Source organism: Mauremys mutica, chromosome 2, assembly GCF_020497125.1.
Source record: "Mauremys mutica isolate MM-2020 ecotype Southern chromosome 2, ASM2049712v1, whole genome shotgun sequence".
Taxonomy (NCBI): Eukaryota; Metazoa; Chordata; order Testudines; family Geoemydidae; genus Mauremys; species Mauremys mutica.
This window is the reverse complement of record NC_059073.1, coordinates 210,345,347-210,362,201: the sequence shown is the minus strand read 5'-3', so window position 1 is coordinate 210,362,201 and position 16,855 is coordinate 210,345,347. Positions and strand designations below refer to the sequence as shown.

The 16,855-nt window shown below is 39.7% G+C and overlaps 1 protein-coding gene across 13 annotated transcripts in view; it reads right to left on the bottom strand.

The window, feature by feature from the left end:
* The window catches only part of CLASP2 (cytoplasmic linker associated protein 2), a 282,235-nt gene that overhangs the window by 17,025 nt on the left and 248,355 nt on the right, over positions 1–16,855 (bottom strand). For all 13 annotated transcript variants that reach the window (XM_045007895.1, XM_045007896.1, XM_045007897.1 and 10 more), the window contains 5 exons: positions 15,936–16,042; positions 15,096–15,249; positions 12,645–12,873; positions 3,508–3,701; positions 1,475–1,603 (listed from right to left, as the gene is read on the bottom strand). In XM_045007895.1, coding sequence (XP_044863830.1) covers positions 1,475–1,603; positions 3,508–3,701; positions 12,645–12,873; positions 15,096–15,249; positions 15,936–16,042 — 813 coding nt within the window. The remainder of the gene's footprint in view (positions 1–1,474; positions 1,604–3,507; positions 3,702–12,644; positions 12,874–15,095; positions 15,250–15,935; positions 16,043–16,855) is intronic.

Here is a 16,855-nt window from a genome sequence, read left to right as displayed (position 1 = left end):
CCCCCGCATGTGTATGTCCTACGTCTGGGATTTTTTGCATGCGCGTGTGAGAGCGCGTGCTACTGTGGCTTCCTTCTCTCCACACGTTCTCCCACCCTCTCCTTTTTACCCTCCACACCTAATTTCACTGTATTTTCCCTTTCCTTCTTTATCCTCTACCCCCACTCTGCATCACCTGGTTATCCTGTCATATCCATGTCTTCCCTTTGCTCCCCCTCTATTGCTGCACCAACGCTATGAGAAAAGAACTTTCAAGCATGTCCCCCCAGTAGTATAATTTGGCTAAAAAGCTGGATGGGATAGAGCAGTGGCCCCTTGTCATGTTCAGTCTCATCCTCCAACACATGCTGGAGGATGTTTGAGCTGTTGGTCAAAGCAACACAGTGTAAAGCCAGATGTGAAATTTCTTGCCTCCTCCATCACTCCACCCAGCCACTAACTGGCCAAAAAGATACTAGGTAGGGAAAAAGCTGCAGTCCCATACCGCACTGATTCCAGTGGCAGGGCAGGGTTCTTCTCTTTGAAGGGACATGGTTAAAGCTGCATGACCCCCAGGACTGCACAAACAGTTTAAAACCATGAAGTCGCACTATTAACAGCATATATGTTACAGCAAACAACATGTCAAGGAATTTCTAAAGTATTGGTATCTTTATGCATAATTGAGAGCATTTCTGTATATTATTAAAATGGATTACCAGGCTCTGGATTAACCATGTTGCTACAAAACATTTTAGAATTCGTCAATGGACACAGAACCATCATATATGCTCTTTGCAACAACACCATACCATACAAGTAGTTTCTCATAGGGTTTTCCACTGACACCTTTTGTTTACTTTTAAAGAGCTTCTAAATCTCCAGGTGGCATAATCTTGCAGTCAGATTAATTTGTTTTAGAGAAGTATTAAAATGATGAGAAAGATATTTGCTCCTTTTTTTCTGTTTACAAAAATAGTATCAAGATGCATCTTTTCTCACCTTTCCCTCTGTTGAACTAGATGTAGCGTACATTTTATGCTTCTACTTTTCTGAGAAATACACTTTGAAATGCAAAAACATGATGGTGATAATACAATATAAAAATGTTTCCCCGTGTACACATTTCTTCCAGAACCTATAGCTTTATAGGGAGGCAATCTCCTTTATCCTTCTAGTAGTACTGAAAGTGATCCATCTGATGCTCATATTTAGTTCGGTGCATCTGTGTGTCATTTAGGGACAACAGCTAAGTAGGAATCCACTTTATTAGGGTTGAAATTGTGCATTTCAGGGTCTATAAAACAGCAATCCTTCCTACTATAGCATGCCTTTATTAACCAATATTTGCTGAATCCTTGACTATCAAACCAATTACTTCCCCACTGGCATTTGAATCATTTTTCAAGCATATTTTTTTAACATTACATTTGATTTGTGCTTTGACATGCGTCACATCCTCAAATACACAAAACACACAGAGCCGCTTACTAACCTCCTTATGAGGATCCTTATGAGCTTCTAGTGTCTTCATAATAGTAAGCTCTGCATAATTTTTAAATCTTGCTGGTTGGTTCCTTAGAATTTCTCTTAAAACTTTCAATGCCAAAGCTCTGATTGCATGCTAAAAGTTAAATATTGTATATAATTGAGTTATTTCTCTTTGAACAGACAATGTGCTTTTTAATATTAGCTCAACAATTGGACACAAACTTGTTTGACAGTGGAAATCTAATGTAAATTATAATATGCTCCCCCCGAATGGATACAGTACAAGCCTATTCATTCAAGTTCTAAGCATATGGAACTACCAGAAAAAACTTTACATCATCGCAACCCATATTCTCACCCCCGCTCTATACATATATCTTACATGGTGTTATGAAGTTTTTACTAAGCAACGAATGTAGATACAACATATGCAGATCATCCCAAGTGAGTGCCAATAAAACCTGTACACAACACTATTCCCATATTTTGTCTAAATCACTTATTTTACAAAAAAATGGTTTAGAAATATTTTAGTTTTAATAAATGTTATTCAATTTTTGAGCCCCTCTGATTGAGAAGAAATGTCTAGTTACAAGTCTAACTATGGTATACTAATTATAGTAAGTCTAATTATACAGAACTGAAAGGGACTTGCCAATTATAGCAACCACATTTTAGAAACCTCTAAAATTACTTAAAATGTATTTCCTATACATAATGTTGTATGTGTTTTAGAATTTTATACCTTGGAACATAGCAGGGACTAGCGAAAGCTAGGTTTCGTATCCTTCCAGAAAGCTAGGGAAACCACCTTTCCAAAAGAGAAGAATATGTGGTAGGAGGGAGATGTATACACTGGCGATGTAAAATGTTAAACAGTTAAATGGTTAACTGGTAAGTATTAGTCTTACCGTTAATCCACACTAACTGTTAATCCCGTGTGTGTGGGTGTTGAACCGGTTCTCCTGCAACAGAGACTGACCTGTGCCCCAGTTGTTCCGGCCCCAGCCCAGTCAGTGTGCGTTAAGTAGTCCCTGGTCTCCCCCAGTGCCACTGGAAGGGGTTTGGCTGCGGAGGCGGATGGCGCACTGGTCAGTGAAGGGAAGGGAAGCTGCGGCTGGGGTGGCATGGAGTGTCTGCGGAGGCCACATCGGGACAAACTAGGTACCTGGTCCCCTCTCCTTTTAATTGGTTATCCGGTTAAACAATTTAATTTTATAGTTTAAGTGGTTATCTTTTTAAACGATATTTACATCTCTAGTATACACACACTTCTTATACATTTTTAAAGGCAAGCTTTGCATGGCCCACTTAGAAGGCGACCTACAAATAAAAATACTTTGAATTTCATAGTAATTAGCTAAATACCCCCAAACCCTAAGGTAAAAAAAGGATGAGCAACCAATTTTAAGCTTCCATAACTCCCACCCCAGAGTTCAAACTAGTAGTACCCGCTGTGCATAATATATATGCATTATACTGTCATCCACCACAAAAATCACCTGAAACATGGAGCCAGTATAGGAAACAGGGAAGGGAGAATCAGACAAATGCTTTTTTGATACAAAAGGGTGTGTATTTTTCAGTTATTTTGTATTTTATTTTTTTAAATTGCTATCTCAACATAAATATGTAGTATGGAGAAAAAGCCATGTACCTCACCCTATCCAGTCCATTACCAGATGCTGGATTGTGTCTGCCTAATGCACAGAACTTTGGACAGAGTGAGAGTCAACAAGACTGGATACTAGGAGAACCCAAAAGACAAAAAAACCCTGTAAAGTAAACATGACTACTGTCTCTTTTTACTTTTTGGGGCACTGAGATTATTCTAAATTTAATGGCATTTTCTTAGGTCCCATTTGTAGACTGTAATTAAAAAGTATTTTACTACTAACAGCAACTTGTCTATCCCCTTCTAGAGATACTATTTAAACCCAATATGAATTTCATCCATGTGAAGTATTATTGAAGAATGGGCCCTAATGTCAAAAGCAACTTCCGTGCACAGTCAACTTTGGGTTAGTCTGAACTTACCTCTTTGTCCCCAAGAGTTTCAAGTAACAGAAGTAGTATCGTTTTGAAGTGCTCATCCCAAACACCAAAGGACTCTTCTTGAGTCAATTTCATAAGCTCATACAAAGCAGCCTTTCTTTCTTCAACTCTCTCATTATGGTTTGACAATTCCTTCAGCAACTCTGCAACCAGATCAGAATGGTCCATGGGGGGCTCTATTAAAAAGGAATAAATGGACATATTCCTCAAACTGTAGAGGTGATAAAAAGCAACTCCTATCACATAATGCAGAGATAGTTTTAAGGCCTATCAACCTAGAAACTGTTGTTTATTTTTCTCAGCTCTGTCTGCAAGGACATTTTTACCCTCAAAATAAACACAAATACTGTATTTTCAGTGTGGTCAGCATTCCTGAGAAACAAATGTCTGGCATGATGGCAAAAAACAACTTGGAAACTGACAGCTTGAATCTTCCAATGACTGAACAGGTATGTGATGCTAACTAGATTGGGAATTCCACACGACTGCCGCTGCTCAGGCTGCTGTCCCTAGGACAAGCTCTCTGTGTAGGAGAATTTAAAAAAATATAGGGGAGGGATCTATAATGCTGAACAAGACATGAATAACTAGACTGATACTTATACAGACTGGGCAGTTAACCCAAGATGCCTGCAAAACTTCAATAAAACCTGGTCTTCAATGTGAATTCAAATATCAAGTTGTCTTTACTTCGTTAGCAAACAGTAAGATATTTCTGGCCTTTGAAAAGGGAACTCTCATGCCTTCTGCCTGTATCTTGCTATACAGGCAGAAGATTAAGAACCTCACAGTACTTTTTGAAGGAAAAAAGGTAAACATATAAACAAAAAAATCTCTCTCAAATAAACTTCTATTTTACAAGGCATATAATGGAAGGAGTTAAATTTTCTCACATCTGCAAAACATGGCAATTAAACAGAGTCTTGTATCTTTCTCTAGGACTATTTCATGTTGACACTAAGCTGCAAGTGAAATATTTCTGCAACAAAATTTGTTATGACATCACATACAGATAAATCCCACGTTAATCAGTCCTTGAGTTTATTATTACGTTATTACTATTTAGTAACAAGTCATTTTGGCGAGAAGAAACTAGTAAAAAGTGAATTCATTAGAGCTGTGTAAATTTTCACTACCTCAGTAAAATGTTTACCATCTACTGAATATTTTATAGTAGAACTCCACTTGTTCTATTTATCCTCTGTTTTGGACGAATAGCTAAGGACATGGATACATGAAAACAAAAATGTTTATTCAAGTAGTAGCTCTCTCCCCTTCGTCCATAAATGAGTATGTTAGAGTTTATATGACTAATAATGCATGCTTTGCAAATTCTCTAAATGGACCATTAATGTTCACCTAAAGGAAATGGTTTTTTGCCTCAACCCTATGATAGTCATTAATTAGTACAGAGGACTGGAACAGAGAACTTTTACTGAGCATGATTATTTTTATTACCCAGGCCACATTAGTCCTACCACACACACTGAAGATAAGATACCATGATAAATTATATTACTGGGAACACATATGGACATTATATTAGGGAAACAAGGCATATATTCTGCCCTGACAGGTTAATTCCACAGTATAAATTTAATCAGCATGATATTCTCATCAACATCGCTGACTTCACGCATTCAAAGGTTATTGCATAAGTTCATGTGCTAAGAAAGTTTGCAGTTTTTGAAGGACTGACATTGTATAATACTGCTCTGGGTACCAAGCAATTAAATTAAATGCATAGTATGAATTCGTAGCTAATGCAACACTAATTTTTTAAAAAGGCTCCAGAGGTGATCATGGCAATTACAGGAAGAACATGGGTGGTGGGTGAAGCTTCCACCTGGGGAGGCAGTAGCACCCCAGACAGCCTCTTCTGCCTGAGGCCCCACCCATACTCCACCCCTGCTCTGCTCCAGGCCCCACCCCCCTCCCCACTGTCTCCCTCTTCTCTTCCCTCCCCGCGTGCACATCCCCTTCCAGCCAAATCCCTGAACCCAAGCAAATAAAAAAAATATATATATTTGAAAAAAACCCTTCACTTTTCTGCAATTTCTTTCTAAAGAAAATGGAGCATGTTTTCCACTCTGTGCCAGATGGTGTTTGTGAAGACTGGACATGCAGAAGGTACCTAATTAAAAGCACTAAACTTGGGAATAAAAAATGTCAGTCACAGGTTTTTTGATATACCCTGATAGCTGACTTGCAGGCAGCCTGCAAAACGGCCTTTTCAAGTGCCCCGACCCCCTCATTCATCCTGGGGAACATACAATGGCAAAGAGCAGTTCAAGTTAATTGAGAAATCTTTGTCCTTTCTTCACACAATAAAACAAGGTGTCAGGCCTCACCCTCAGATGGCATTTACACCCAGACAGGAAGAAAATGGCTGGAGTCAGACTGCAAAAGCTGCCACCTCATTTTCACTTCTTCAGATAAACAAACTTGAGCGCTTCCTATGTTTATTGTTCCAACAGCAGTAAGCACCTCAGGCAATGAATAAGAACTGCCAAGGGGAGTGGGCTGCTGCAGCTAGAGATGAATCCTGGCAGTAAAATAAAGGCTGGCTGCTACTTCAACAATAATACCCGCTTAGTTCACAGAGCCAAGAAGGCAAAAAGTCCCACTGAGGCAGCATTTTGGTGCCAGCTTTATGAACCAGACCAGCAGACCCTATATCCCCAGGGGTGATGGAACCAAATCCCCAGCCCCATTCTCATGAGAAACTGGCCACCAGGCAAATGTAATCTCCCATCCACTGAAAAGAGTTGAGTCTTATTCTCTCCTCCCCGCCACCATATTCCTCCTCTCTCTGCCCTCCACTTCCTTCCCTCCATACCCCTCCCCCCCCAGGCTTCCACCGCTCAAGTTCTCTCCTTTCCCCTTCTCCCCCCGCTGAGCACTCCCCTGGCCCTGCCCATTGCAGAATTTGAACAAGTAAAAAAAAAACCAATTGCCTGCTTACCTGTGGGAACGCTCTGAAGGGCTCTGGCCCAGGTGGAGGAGGATCCATTACTCCTGGCCATTTTTATTGCTTAGTCTCAGCTGCCCAGTCCTGCTTAGCTGGCACTGGCCCTGAGGACAGGACAGCATAGGGTGATCCAGCCTTCCCTGCAGCACACTGACTGACTGCACACATAGCATAAGGCTAGCTGGCATCTTTGTCTAGCCCTCCTGCCTTCTATTGTGTAAAGTGATGATGGAGGCCCTGCTCCTAACCCCCTTCTGGCAAGTTGCTCCACCATCACACAGTGGGAGGAGTCGTCATCCCATAAACTCCCAAATTTAAATTCTCCTGTAATCGGGAGGAGTGCCTACTGCATAAATGCTGATCAAAAAGAATAAACGGACACAAATCGGACATCAGGAATGGTAACATACAAAAGCCAGATTGGCCCTGTCAACACTGGTTCTACACTTGTGAGGTAACTCCCTTCCCTTCATGTGTCATTATATAATGTCTGCATCTGTAATTTTCACTCCATACATCTGAAGAAGTGGTGTTTCACCCAAGAAAGCTGATGCCCAAATAAATCTGTTAGCCTTTAAGGGGACACCAGACTCCTTGTTGTTTTTACTGCAAGAATGAAGCATAAAGCTTTAGGAATTGTAAAAAACACTTTGCAAAACTGCAGTTCTAAGCATTTTCCATCTGATGACCTCAAAGCATCTAACCCAAAACAGTGAATTTACACAAACTCCGGTGAGGCAGGCAAGTATTATGGAGAAACTGAGGCACAGGTTAATTAAGTCCCCTATTTGCTGTCTTTTTAAATCAATGGAAAGACTCCCTTTGATATCAAGCCTTAAATGATGGGTCCAATGTTACACTGGAAGTCTGTGATAGGGGGCCATTAATAAAACCACAGATCTCCGCATTTCTAGCAGTGGGGAGCACAGGCCACTGGCTGCATTGAGGTGGGAATTCACCCTGAAGTCCCACCTCCCCCAGTACAGGGACTCGGCAGTGAGGCTGCACCTGACCTGACACGACACAGTGCAAGGGCTAGACATGTAGATGAACACGATTTGTTGTTGATTTTTCCCCACGTCTTTTGTAAAGAGAAATCATACCTCACTAATCTATTAGAATTCTCTGAGATGGTCAACAAACAGGTGGACAACAGTGATCTAGTGGATATAGTATACTTGGTCTTTCAGAAAGCCTTTGACAAGGTCCTCACCAGAGGCTCTTAAGCAAAGTAAGCAGTCACAGGATAAGAGGTAAGGTCCTCTCATGGATCAGTAACAGGTTAAAAGACAGGAAACAAGGGATAGGAATAAATGGTCAGTTTTCAGAATGGAGAGATGTGAATAGTGGTGTCCCCCAGGGATCTGTACTGGGACCAGCAATGTTCAACATATTCATAAATGATCTGGAAAAAGGGGTGCAAACAGGGAGTGGCAAAGTTTGTAGCAATACAAAATTACTCGAGATAGTGAAGTTCAAAGCAGACTGTGAAGAGTTACAAACGGAATCTCCCAAAACAGGGTGACTGGGCAACAAATGACAACTGAAACTCAATGTGGATAAATGCAAAGGAATGCACAGTGGAAAACATAATCCCAACTATACATACAAAATGATGGGATCTAAATTAGCTGTTACCCATCAAGAGAGAGATCTTGGGAGTCATTGCGGATGGTTCTCTGAAAATATCTGCTCAATGTGCAGCAGCAGTCAAAAAAGCTAACAGAATGTTAGGAACCATTAGGACAATGATAGCTAAGACAGTAAATATCAAAATGCCACTATATAAATCGATGGTACACCCGCACCTGGAATACTGCATACAGTGCTGGTCACCCCATCTCTAAAAAGATATTAGAAACTGAAAAGGTACAGAGAATGGCAACAAAAATTATTAAGGCTAAACTTCCATATGAGGATAGGTTAAAAGACGGGACTATTCATCTTGGAAAAGAGACTATTAAGGGGGGAATATGATAGAATTCTACAAAATCATGACTGGTGTGGAGAAAGTGAATAAGGAAGTGTTATTTACTCCTTCACATAACACAAAAACCAGGGATCACCCAATGAAATTAATAGACAGCAGGTTTAAAGCTAACAAACTGAAGTATTTCTTCACAAAATGCACAGTCAACCCATGGAACTCATTGCCATGGGATGCTGAGAAGACCAAAAGTATTACTGGGTTAAAAAAAGAATTAGGTAAGTTCATGGAGGACAGCTAATAGCCATTGATGGGCCTAAGATGGTCAGGGATGCAACCCCATACTCTGGGTGTCCTTAGGCCTCTGACTACCTGATGCTGAGAGTGGACAACAGGTGATGGATCACTTGATTGCCATGTTCTGTTCATTCTCTCTGAAGCATCTGGCATTGGCCACTGTTGGAAAACAGGATACTGGGCTAGATGGACCATTGGTCTGACTTAGTATGGCCATTCTTATGTTATGCTAAAAAAATTCCAGCATGCCTGTCCAAATTTTTGGAATACTAATGTTTGACAGCCTGGAATGATCAATACAAGTAAAGTCAGTAGTTTCATTCAATTTACTAAAATCACGAGAAATACCATGTCCCTGATGGTAAAGAAGGCTCACACTGTAATATGATAACACCCTGCTAAATAGAAAGATTTGATTATTTTTACTTGCTGCAGAATTCATATGGCCCGCATATTTCTGTGTCTCCCAAGCAGAAAAATGCAAATCTGCGGGGGTTGGGGGGAAACGACATGCGCAGGAGGAAGGCTTTTCCCGGAGCTAGAAATGTAGCAGCCTGCCTGCATAGTAACATTAACAATGTTCCTTTTGTTAGTTAACTGTTCCCATTCTTAGGCCTTGGCTACACTGGCGCTTTACAGCGCTGCAACTTTCTTGTTCAGGGGTGTGAAAAAACACACCCCTGAGCGCAGCAAGTTACAGCGCTGTAAAGCACCAATGTGAGTGCGGCTCCCAGCGCTGTAAGCTAATCCCCACGGGGAGGTGGAGTACCTGCAGCGCTGGGAGAGCTCTCTCCCAGCGCTGGCGAGGCGACTACACTCGCACTTCAAAGCGCTGCCGTGGGAGCGCTCCCACGGCAGCGCTGTTCGGCTGCAAGTGTAGCCATACCCTCAGTCAATTCCCCCAGGAGCATAAAACTTGTAAAAGTTTTAATGCCCCTACATTGCCACAGTGATGTAAAGCCTTATAAATGACAGTAAGGCAATCAGCTAGGAAGATCGATGTACTTTCTCACATTTTTCCTGTGCCAAAGTGGCACAATGGGGTTAGATTACAGCTCAGGATTTATTTTACTTACCCATTTAAAAATAATAATAATAAAAAAAAAAGACTTTGAGGACAAATAAAACATTTACCAAGCAGTCAATAAAATGTCAGGAGAATCAGAAGCAAGCACTTCCTAAAGTACCCAGTCAAGTCCAGGACAATGATTAGCAAAACTGTACGACTTTCATGTGTGAAAGTCTGAGCAATTTAAAAAGACATTCTGTATTTTTTTTCCCCTCTTTGGTGTTCTGTAATGTAATTTAAATGAAAATCCAGGATTATAACTTGAATGCAGGGTATTAGTTGCCAAGTGTTTGTAAACTTAACTTTCTTGTGTTTAGGAAATGCTGAATAGTTATTGTGACGTTTTCTGTATTGTAGTTTAAATAAATTCCCTAAACAATTGAAACTGGTGTGATTATATTGCACTATTTTGACAAATAAAATACGCCAAATTTTGAATTTTTTGGTGCAGAATCCTCCCAGGAGTAATGATTACATTACTGCATATTGTTACCAAAATGAAAAGCTAAGAGTTGTAATGATTAACATTTCATTTCTTATGTTTACATTATCAGTGATATGTAAAGATGTTAAAACTTCCTAAATAAATAGTAAAACACGAACACTGGCCATTTACTCACCCCAAGCATCACTTGGTAAAAAGCTATGTCAATAAGTAGAACTGCACTTCGGTTAGATCCAGTACATATCGTATCTTTTTCTCTTACATAAAATATAATTGAAGACTGACAGTGGCTGTTAATGCTGACAACTAGTTATATAAATGGTGATGTTTCAAGAAAATAAAGCTGAATATAAGTTAATTTTCCAAGTAGAGAATCTCATAAATCTCACTCTGAGTACAATTACTAAAGCTGAATACAAACAATGCCAGTGTATTGTTTTCTTTCAGGTAGTTCCTATGGCAAATCATTGCTTAATAACAGAGCTACAGTTGATACAGAAGCAAGAAATCCCTTCTCATCAGTCTCTAATAAGAACTACTCTTAATGACATAATAAAGATTAGACTATAACTGAATACTCATGTCAAAATATTCACTATCTACTGAAGCAATACAGCAACAATCCCCCCTTCCAATTTTTCTGCATTGCCATCATATTTTAAAAGGTTTCCTTGAGATTTTCAGTAAGGTGTACAGCCTGTACAATTGGGAGTGTCAAGAGGCCAAGGGCCTTTTGCTGGTGTATGCTCTATGTTAAAGAAAAGCGAAAAGTTAAGACTTCATTACAAATCTGTGTATTCAACTTAATATGAAATCATTTCATCATGAACAAAATCACTTTTCTATATACTTGAATTTATTTCTGAGCATGGATAGCAGTATGATTATAAGGTAAACACCATTAGAATTAGACTTTAAAACCGTTTATAAATGTATTTTTAATGAACATGAGGTATTTATCAAAATGAAAGAGTAATTCAAATAATATATAATTTTACTTAAGCGTCTCAAGGTCTACTTGATAGGACAGTAAAGATTGTTTACCAGACACTAGTAAATTTGTACAGGTACTACAAGCTTCTTTCTCCTTTACTTAAAGAGGAATCTCTCCACTGGTCCACAATCCACTATTTTTGCCCATCTACCATTTAGTTGTGCATATTCTAACCTGCAACTGAATACCAAAAGCCACAAATGTTCCCTACCCAGTTGTTAAACTACCATTCCCTCCAATCCAAGCAACTTCAATACACTGAGTATCTGGGGGTAATGGAAAATAAATTGAATATAATATCAATATAAATAAATAACACAGAGGATACTATACTGATTGACATGTTTGAAAGAGTAGTGATTGAGAGGGGGCTAGGTAGACAAAGCAGTGCTGCATAATCCTGGGGATACTGCTACCTCTGGACATACTTCAAACCAAACTCTCAGTAGGGTGATATCTTAGTGGTCATCATCTTTCTGTTTCAAGAATGTGGGGCCAGATCCTCAGCTGGTCATCAGTGTTTTGCCTCAATTCAGACCAGTTGATAATTAGGAACATAAAGTTTACAATGGAGCTATAGCCAGCACCATATCTATAGAAAATGTTATTATAGGATACAGAATTAGGGAAGAAAAATTTGCAAGAAAGAATGAGAGAAGGAAACAAATGCAAAATAAAACATTTGGTTATAAACATTACAAGAAAATATACCGGAAAAGATTAAAATTTAGCTTATAAAGCAGCAAGCTGAATATCTATGTCAACATGTCTGAGTGCAGCCACCTTTTCTGCACATGCATTTAAAAAAATGTTGTCAACACAAAATACCCCAGACTTGTGTTTCAAATAAAAATATTTCACTACCAAAACTCTGTGCTGTTAATCTTTCATCTGTAGCCAAAACTAGTTTTACCCAGTTTCTTTTTTCATTATGTAATTCACAAAGATCTTTTTTCCCTTGACAAATTTAAAAAAAAATAAAGCAACATAACTACAAATATTTTTTCTTTTTGTCTGTCATGCACTAAAATATACTTACTACAACCTAAGCCCAAATATATAGTATATGCTACAGTTAGCAATTCTCTTATCCTAGTAGTCCCTTACTTTTCCTGTAACTTTGTATTTATGAGGAAGAATATTAATATTGGAGTATTCCATTACATTGGAATTTTGTTTGATAGCTTTTGTAACTGCTTGCTTTTCACATTACTCAGACAGGATTTGCTATTCAATAAACCTAGCCCGAAAAACATGATTTATTGCATCAGCAGTTCGGTTCCTTCAGATACTTGTATGTATAGCTAATTTAGCTTAACCTCTATTTATTATATGAAAACCTTAATGACTATACGCAACACATGTAGACAAATCTTATGATTTCCCCTCTAACAAAGAATGTAATCTAGAACTTACCATCAGGAAATTGCTCTGCATCATCATCAAACATAGCTTCCTTCAAAGCAGATTTGTTAAAAGAACTGATACTATCTGAGTAATTGTACGGGTTATAATCTCGTGAACGTGGAGAAGAGTGGGGAGGCATTGTGTTAAGTAATGATGTTTTGTTATCAAGAGCTGTTCGGCCTGTATCAATTGCTCCACCTCCTGCTCTCAGATCCGCTATTCCAGAGCCACTGCAAATCTGCCAGGAAAAAATAAAAACACTCCTCCCCATAAACATATTAAATATCTCACTCACTTTTTAGTTCACTATTCCTCTTAGGTTAACAGTAGCAAATAACAGTTTGTCTACACAGGGAAGTTAGTGTGCAGCAAGCTAGGTGTACATTTACCGCACTCTAGCTACTCTACACTAATTCCTTTGTGGAGACTCCTATTGTGCACTAAAAGTGCTTTTGGGTGGTTTAGCTTTTAGTATACTTTAAAATCCAGTACTTTAAAGGGTTAAGCTATAGCGCATGACGGCCCTCTTAGCATACAGTAACAGTGTCCACATGTGGGGGTTGTACAGAGTAGGTAGTGGGCTGTAAATGCACACCCTAAATTGCTGTGTGCTAAGTTCTCATGTAGACAATCCAAAGACAAACTACAAAGTTTGCAAGGTTCCATGGGTGCCACAGAATACCAACTAACATCTTAAATTGGCTCATTGTTTCTCAACACTTATGGCTTGTGTAAATGAACACTTAGTTCGCAGCAGGCTGAGTTGTAAATCTACCCTATACTATTGTGCCATTCACTAAGTGTCCATCTGAACCCTGCTGCCATGCATTGAGCACCCTAAAGCAGAGGTTCTCAAACTGTGGTCCATGGATAGTTCCCTCTAAGATGAGCGCCTGGACGCCACACACAAGAGAATGAAGGGCGACCCACCTAATTAGTGGAGTCATGCAGGCATGGATGGCTACATTGATTAGGTCCCTGGACCCTGGAGAAGACGCACATATTTGATGAGGTGGTGGCCTTGGGACAATTAGGGGGGAGAGGGCAGTGGGGTGACAAGGGGGGCGGGGAATTTGGGATGTGCAGGGCTGCGGCAGCCAGAGAAAGAGGTGACTTTCTCCAGCTCCAGGGCTGCAGTTGTCAGGGAGAAATGGCCCTCCTTCCCAGCCTCAGCTCAGGGGCTGCTGCAGTGGGGGAGAGAGGGAGAGACCCCCGCTCCTTCCCAGCCCCAGCTCGGGGGCTGCCATGGCGGGGGGGAGAGAGGGCACATCGATCGCATTAGAAAGGTAAGACTACTGATATTAAAGTATGAGTTGTGTGCTTTTATTTGTAGAACAAAAAACGATAATTATTATTAAGTTTTTTTCTTATATAGCGGTTTTATCCAAAGCTCTTTACAATAATTAGCTAATGGTACAAACAACATTTGGAAAGATCATTAAGTGGTTTGCTGAGATCCTCAGCAATTTTCAAGTGGTCTGCGAAAAAAAGGTTTGAGAACCACTGCCCTAGGGAACTTTTAGCGCACAGAAGTAGGGACCAAACAAACCCCTAGTGCACAGCACGCTAGTGCAGGATAGATTTAAATGCTAGTTTGCTGTGAACTAAGTGTTCATTTAGACGAGCCCTCAGAAAGCTTAGCTTTCCTCTCAAATGGTGTGTATGAACATTGCCTAAAAGGACTTAGGAGTTTGAACTGAACACAAAACAGCAACATTTTCATAGGGGAAGCTTAGAGTTAGATATTGAAATCTATATTTAAGCACCTAAATAATTGGCCTGCTTTTCAGTTGTGTTGAGCTTGAGTTCCAGAACCATAGATACCCAAGTCTGAAAAATTTGCCCACAGCTTTTAGACACTATAAAACATTTGTTTGGACTTGCTCCTTTTGAGGGACACACGTCAAAACGTGTCTAGAATTCTTTTTACTCAAAGTTTTGCTCTTTGAAAGAGATTTCATGAAGTACATATTTCATTCAAATGATATTATTCGGGGACAGAAATCATACAGTCTCCCTCCAGTGCAACAGCAAGAATATAAAGCAGATCACTTAGTCGAAAACAGGTAAGCAGATGCACGTTAAAACTAAACCCATAGTCCAACAGGCTTTAAAGTGATGGCATTCTATATAGACTTGATTAGCAGCATGGCTTTTTGTAGTTAGAATTTGACAGCTCTAACATAAACAGGTTACTTTACTTTAAGACTAGGAATACAATTTTCAAAAGCACCTAAGTGCCTTAAAGAGCCTCAGTCCCATTTTCAAAAGGTTGATAGGCATGGATAAGAGCTCGATTCTCACTGAAAGTCAATAGGATTTAGGGTCCTAAAGGCCTATGGCACTTTTGAAAATGGTACTTAGGTGCTCTGAAAATTCTACCCTAGATATACAAATCCATTTAAAGAGACAATTCAGCTGTACTTAATCAGCTCCTCGCGTTGTCACTCAAACACTCACTGAATCACCATCGTCCTTTTTGGAATCCCGTTTCACAGGCTCATTCATATCTTCCTGACTACGGAAACTGAAGTTCTGAATGGCTTCAGTGACGCCACGAAGAGAACTATAAATATCTTCAGAATTCATGTTTTCTGTGTCATAATCGAATGCACTGTAGATCCAGGGAAAACATGGAAGAAGGGGATAAAAAGGTTCAATTTATTTTCTGACTATTATTTTACTGAGGAGTGGGGCCACAGGAGTGGAACCACACTCCTGTAGGAGCTGTGGTGGCTGCCTCTCAATGGCACCCCTGCCTTCTTTTGTTAAGGAGACCACCAATGACTGATACTTGGACTTCTTCAAATGGTGGAATTGGATGGCCAACAAGGGGGTCTGCTTATTTAGGAATAGCAGCAGGAAGAAGCAGACTGTTGCTCCAGTCTCTACTGCTTAAAGTATTAATGCCTTGAGCTTCTGCACAGTTTCTCTATTAAATATAAAATATAAACTATTATAGTGAACTTGCCTACACTTTTAACATTTAAAACTTCAAACTACTAAATCCATCAGCATCAAAAACATGACCTATGAAATCCTCTAGACTGGTAGAAATGGCTGTTAAGCTGTAGAGCATTTCATTGGTTACTTCCTTTTACCCTCCAAAATTTTAAGTTGTCTGGAGATTGGTCCTAGGTAATAGTTTTTAATAAGTGATTATTCTAAGTACCCCATGGTTGATTTAACTTGGGTAAAATTCTTTCTGCAGTTTTTGATGGGGTCGGAATTCAGGAGAACACACAAAAAAACCCGTAACACCAAGTTTACATGTAAAGTTATAATGTAGCCTTATATTACCTTGGTGACAAAGTGTTCTGTGATGTATTGGTCGGGGAAGTGAGAGGACTGGACCAACTGGCTGGTGAACGTGGCGTAGGTCTTGTTAAAGGACTTCCCATTGACCCCTATGAAAAAATGGTATTCTAGTAAAAAATATTTCCTTTTAAATTAATGTTATATTTAGTTTTTAACACCAGAAAAGTTCTGAGACTAGCTAGCTAGATAAAAACGAGGAGTCTTTGCGGCACCTTAGAGACTAAAATTTATTTGGGCATAAGCTTTTGTGGGCTAAAACCCACTTCATCAGACGCATGGAGTGGAAAATACAGTAGAGAGGTATAAATATACAGCATATGAAAAGATGGGAGTTGCCTTACCAAGTGGTGGTGGTCAGTGTTAACAAGCCAATTCAATTAAAGTGGAAGTGGGCTAGTCTTAACAGTTGACAAGAAGGGGTAGAAATAACTTTTGTAGTGCTAATCGAGGCCAAGGTAATCATGGTGGCCCATTTCAAACAGTTAACAAGAAGGTGTGAGTATCAGCAGGGGGAAATTAGTTTTTGTAGTGACCCATCCACTCCCAGTCTTTATTCAGGCCTATTTGATGGTGTCCAGTTTGCAAATTAATTCCAGTTCTGCAATTTCTCGTGGGAGTCTGTTTTTGAAGTTTTTTGTTGAAGAATTGCCACTTTTAAGTTATTGACTGCCCAGGGATATATGCCATCATGTGCCAGCAATGCCCCTCTGTCATTTACCTTGGCCAGACTAGACAGTCTCCATGCAAAAGAATAAATGGACACAAATCTGACATCAGGAATTATAACATTCAAAAACCAGTAGGAGAACACTTCAATCTCCCTGGACACTCAATAACAGACTTAAAAGTGGCAATTCTTCAACAAAAAAAACTTCAAAGACAGACTCCAACGAGAAACTGCA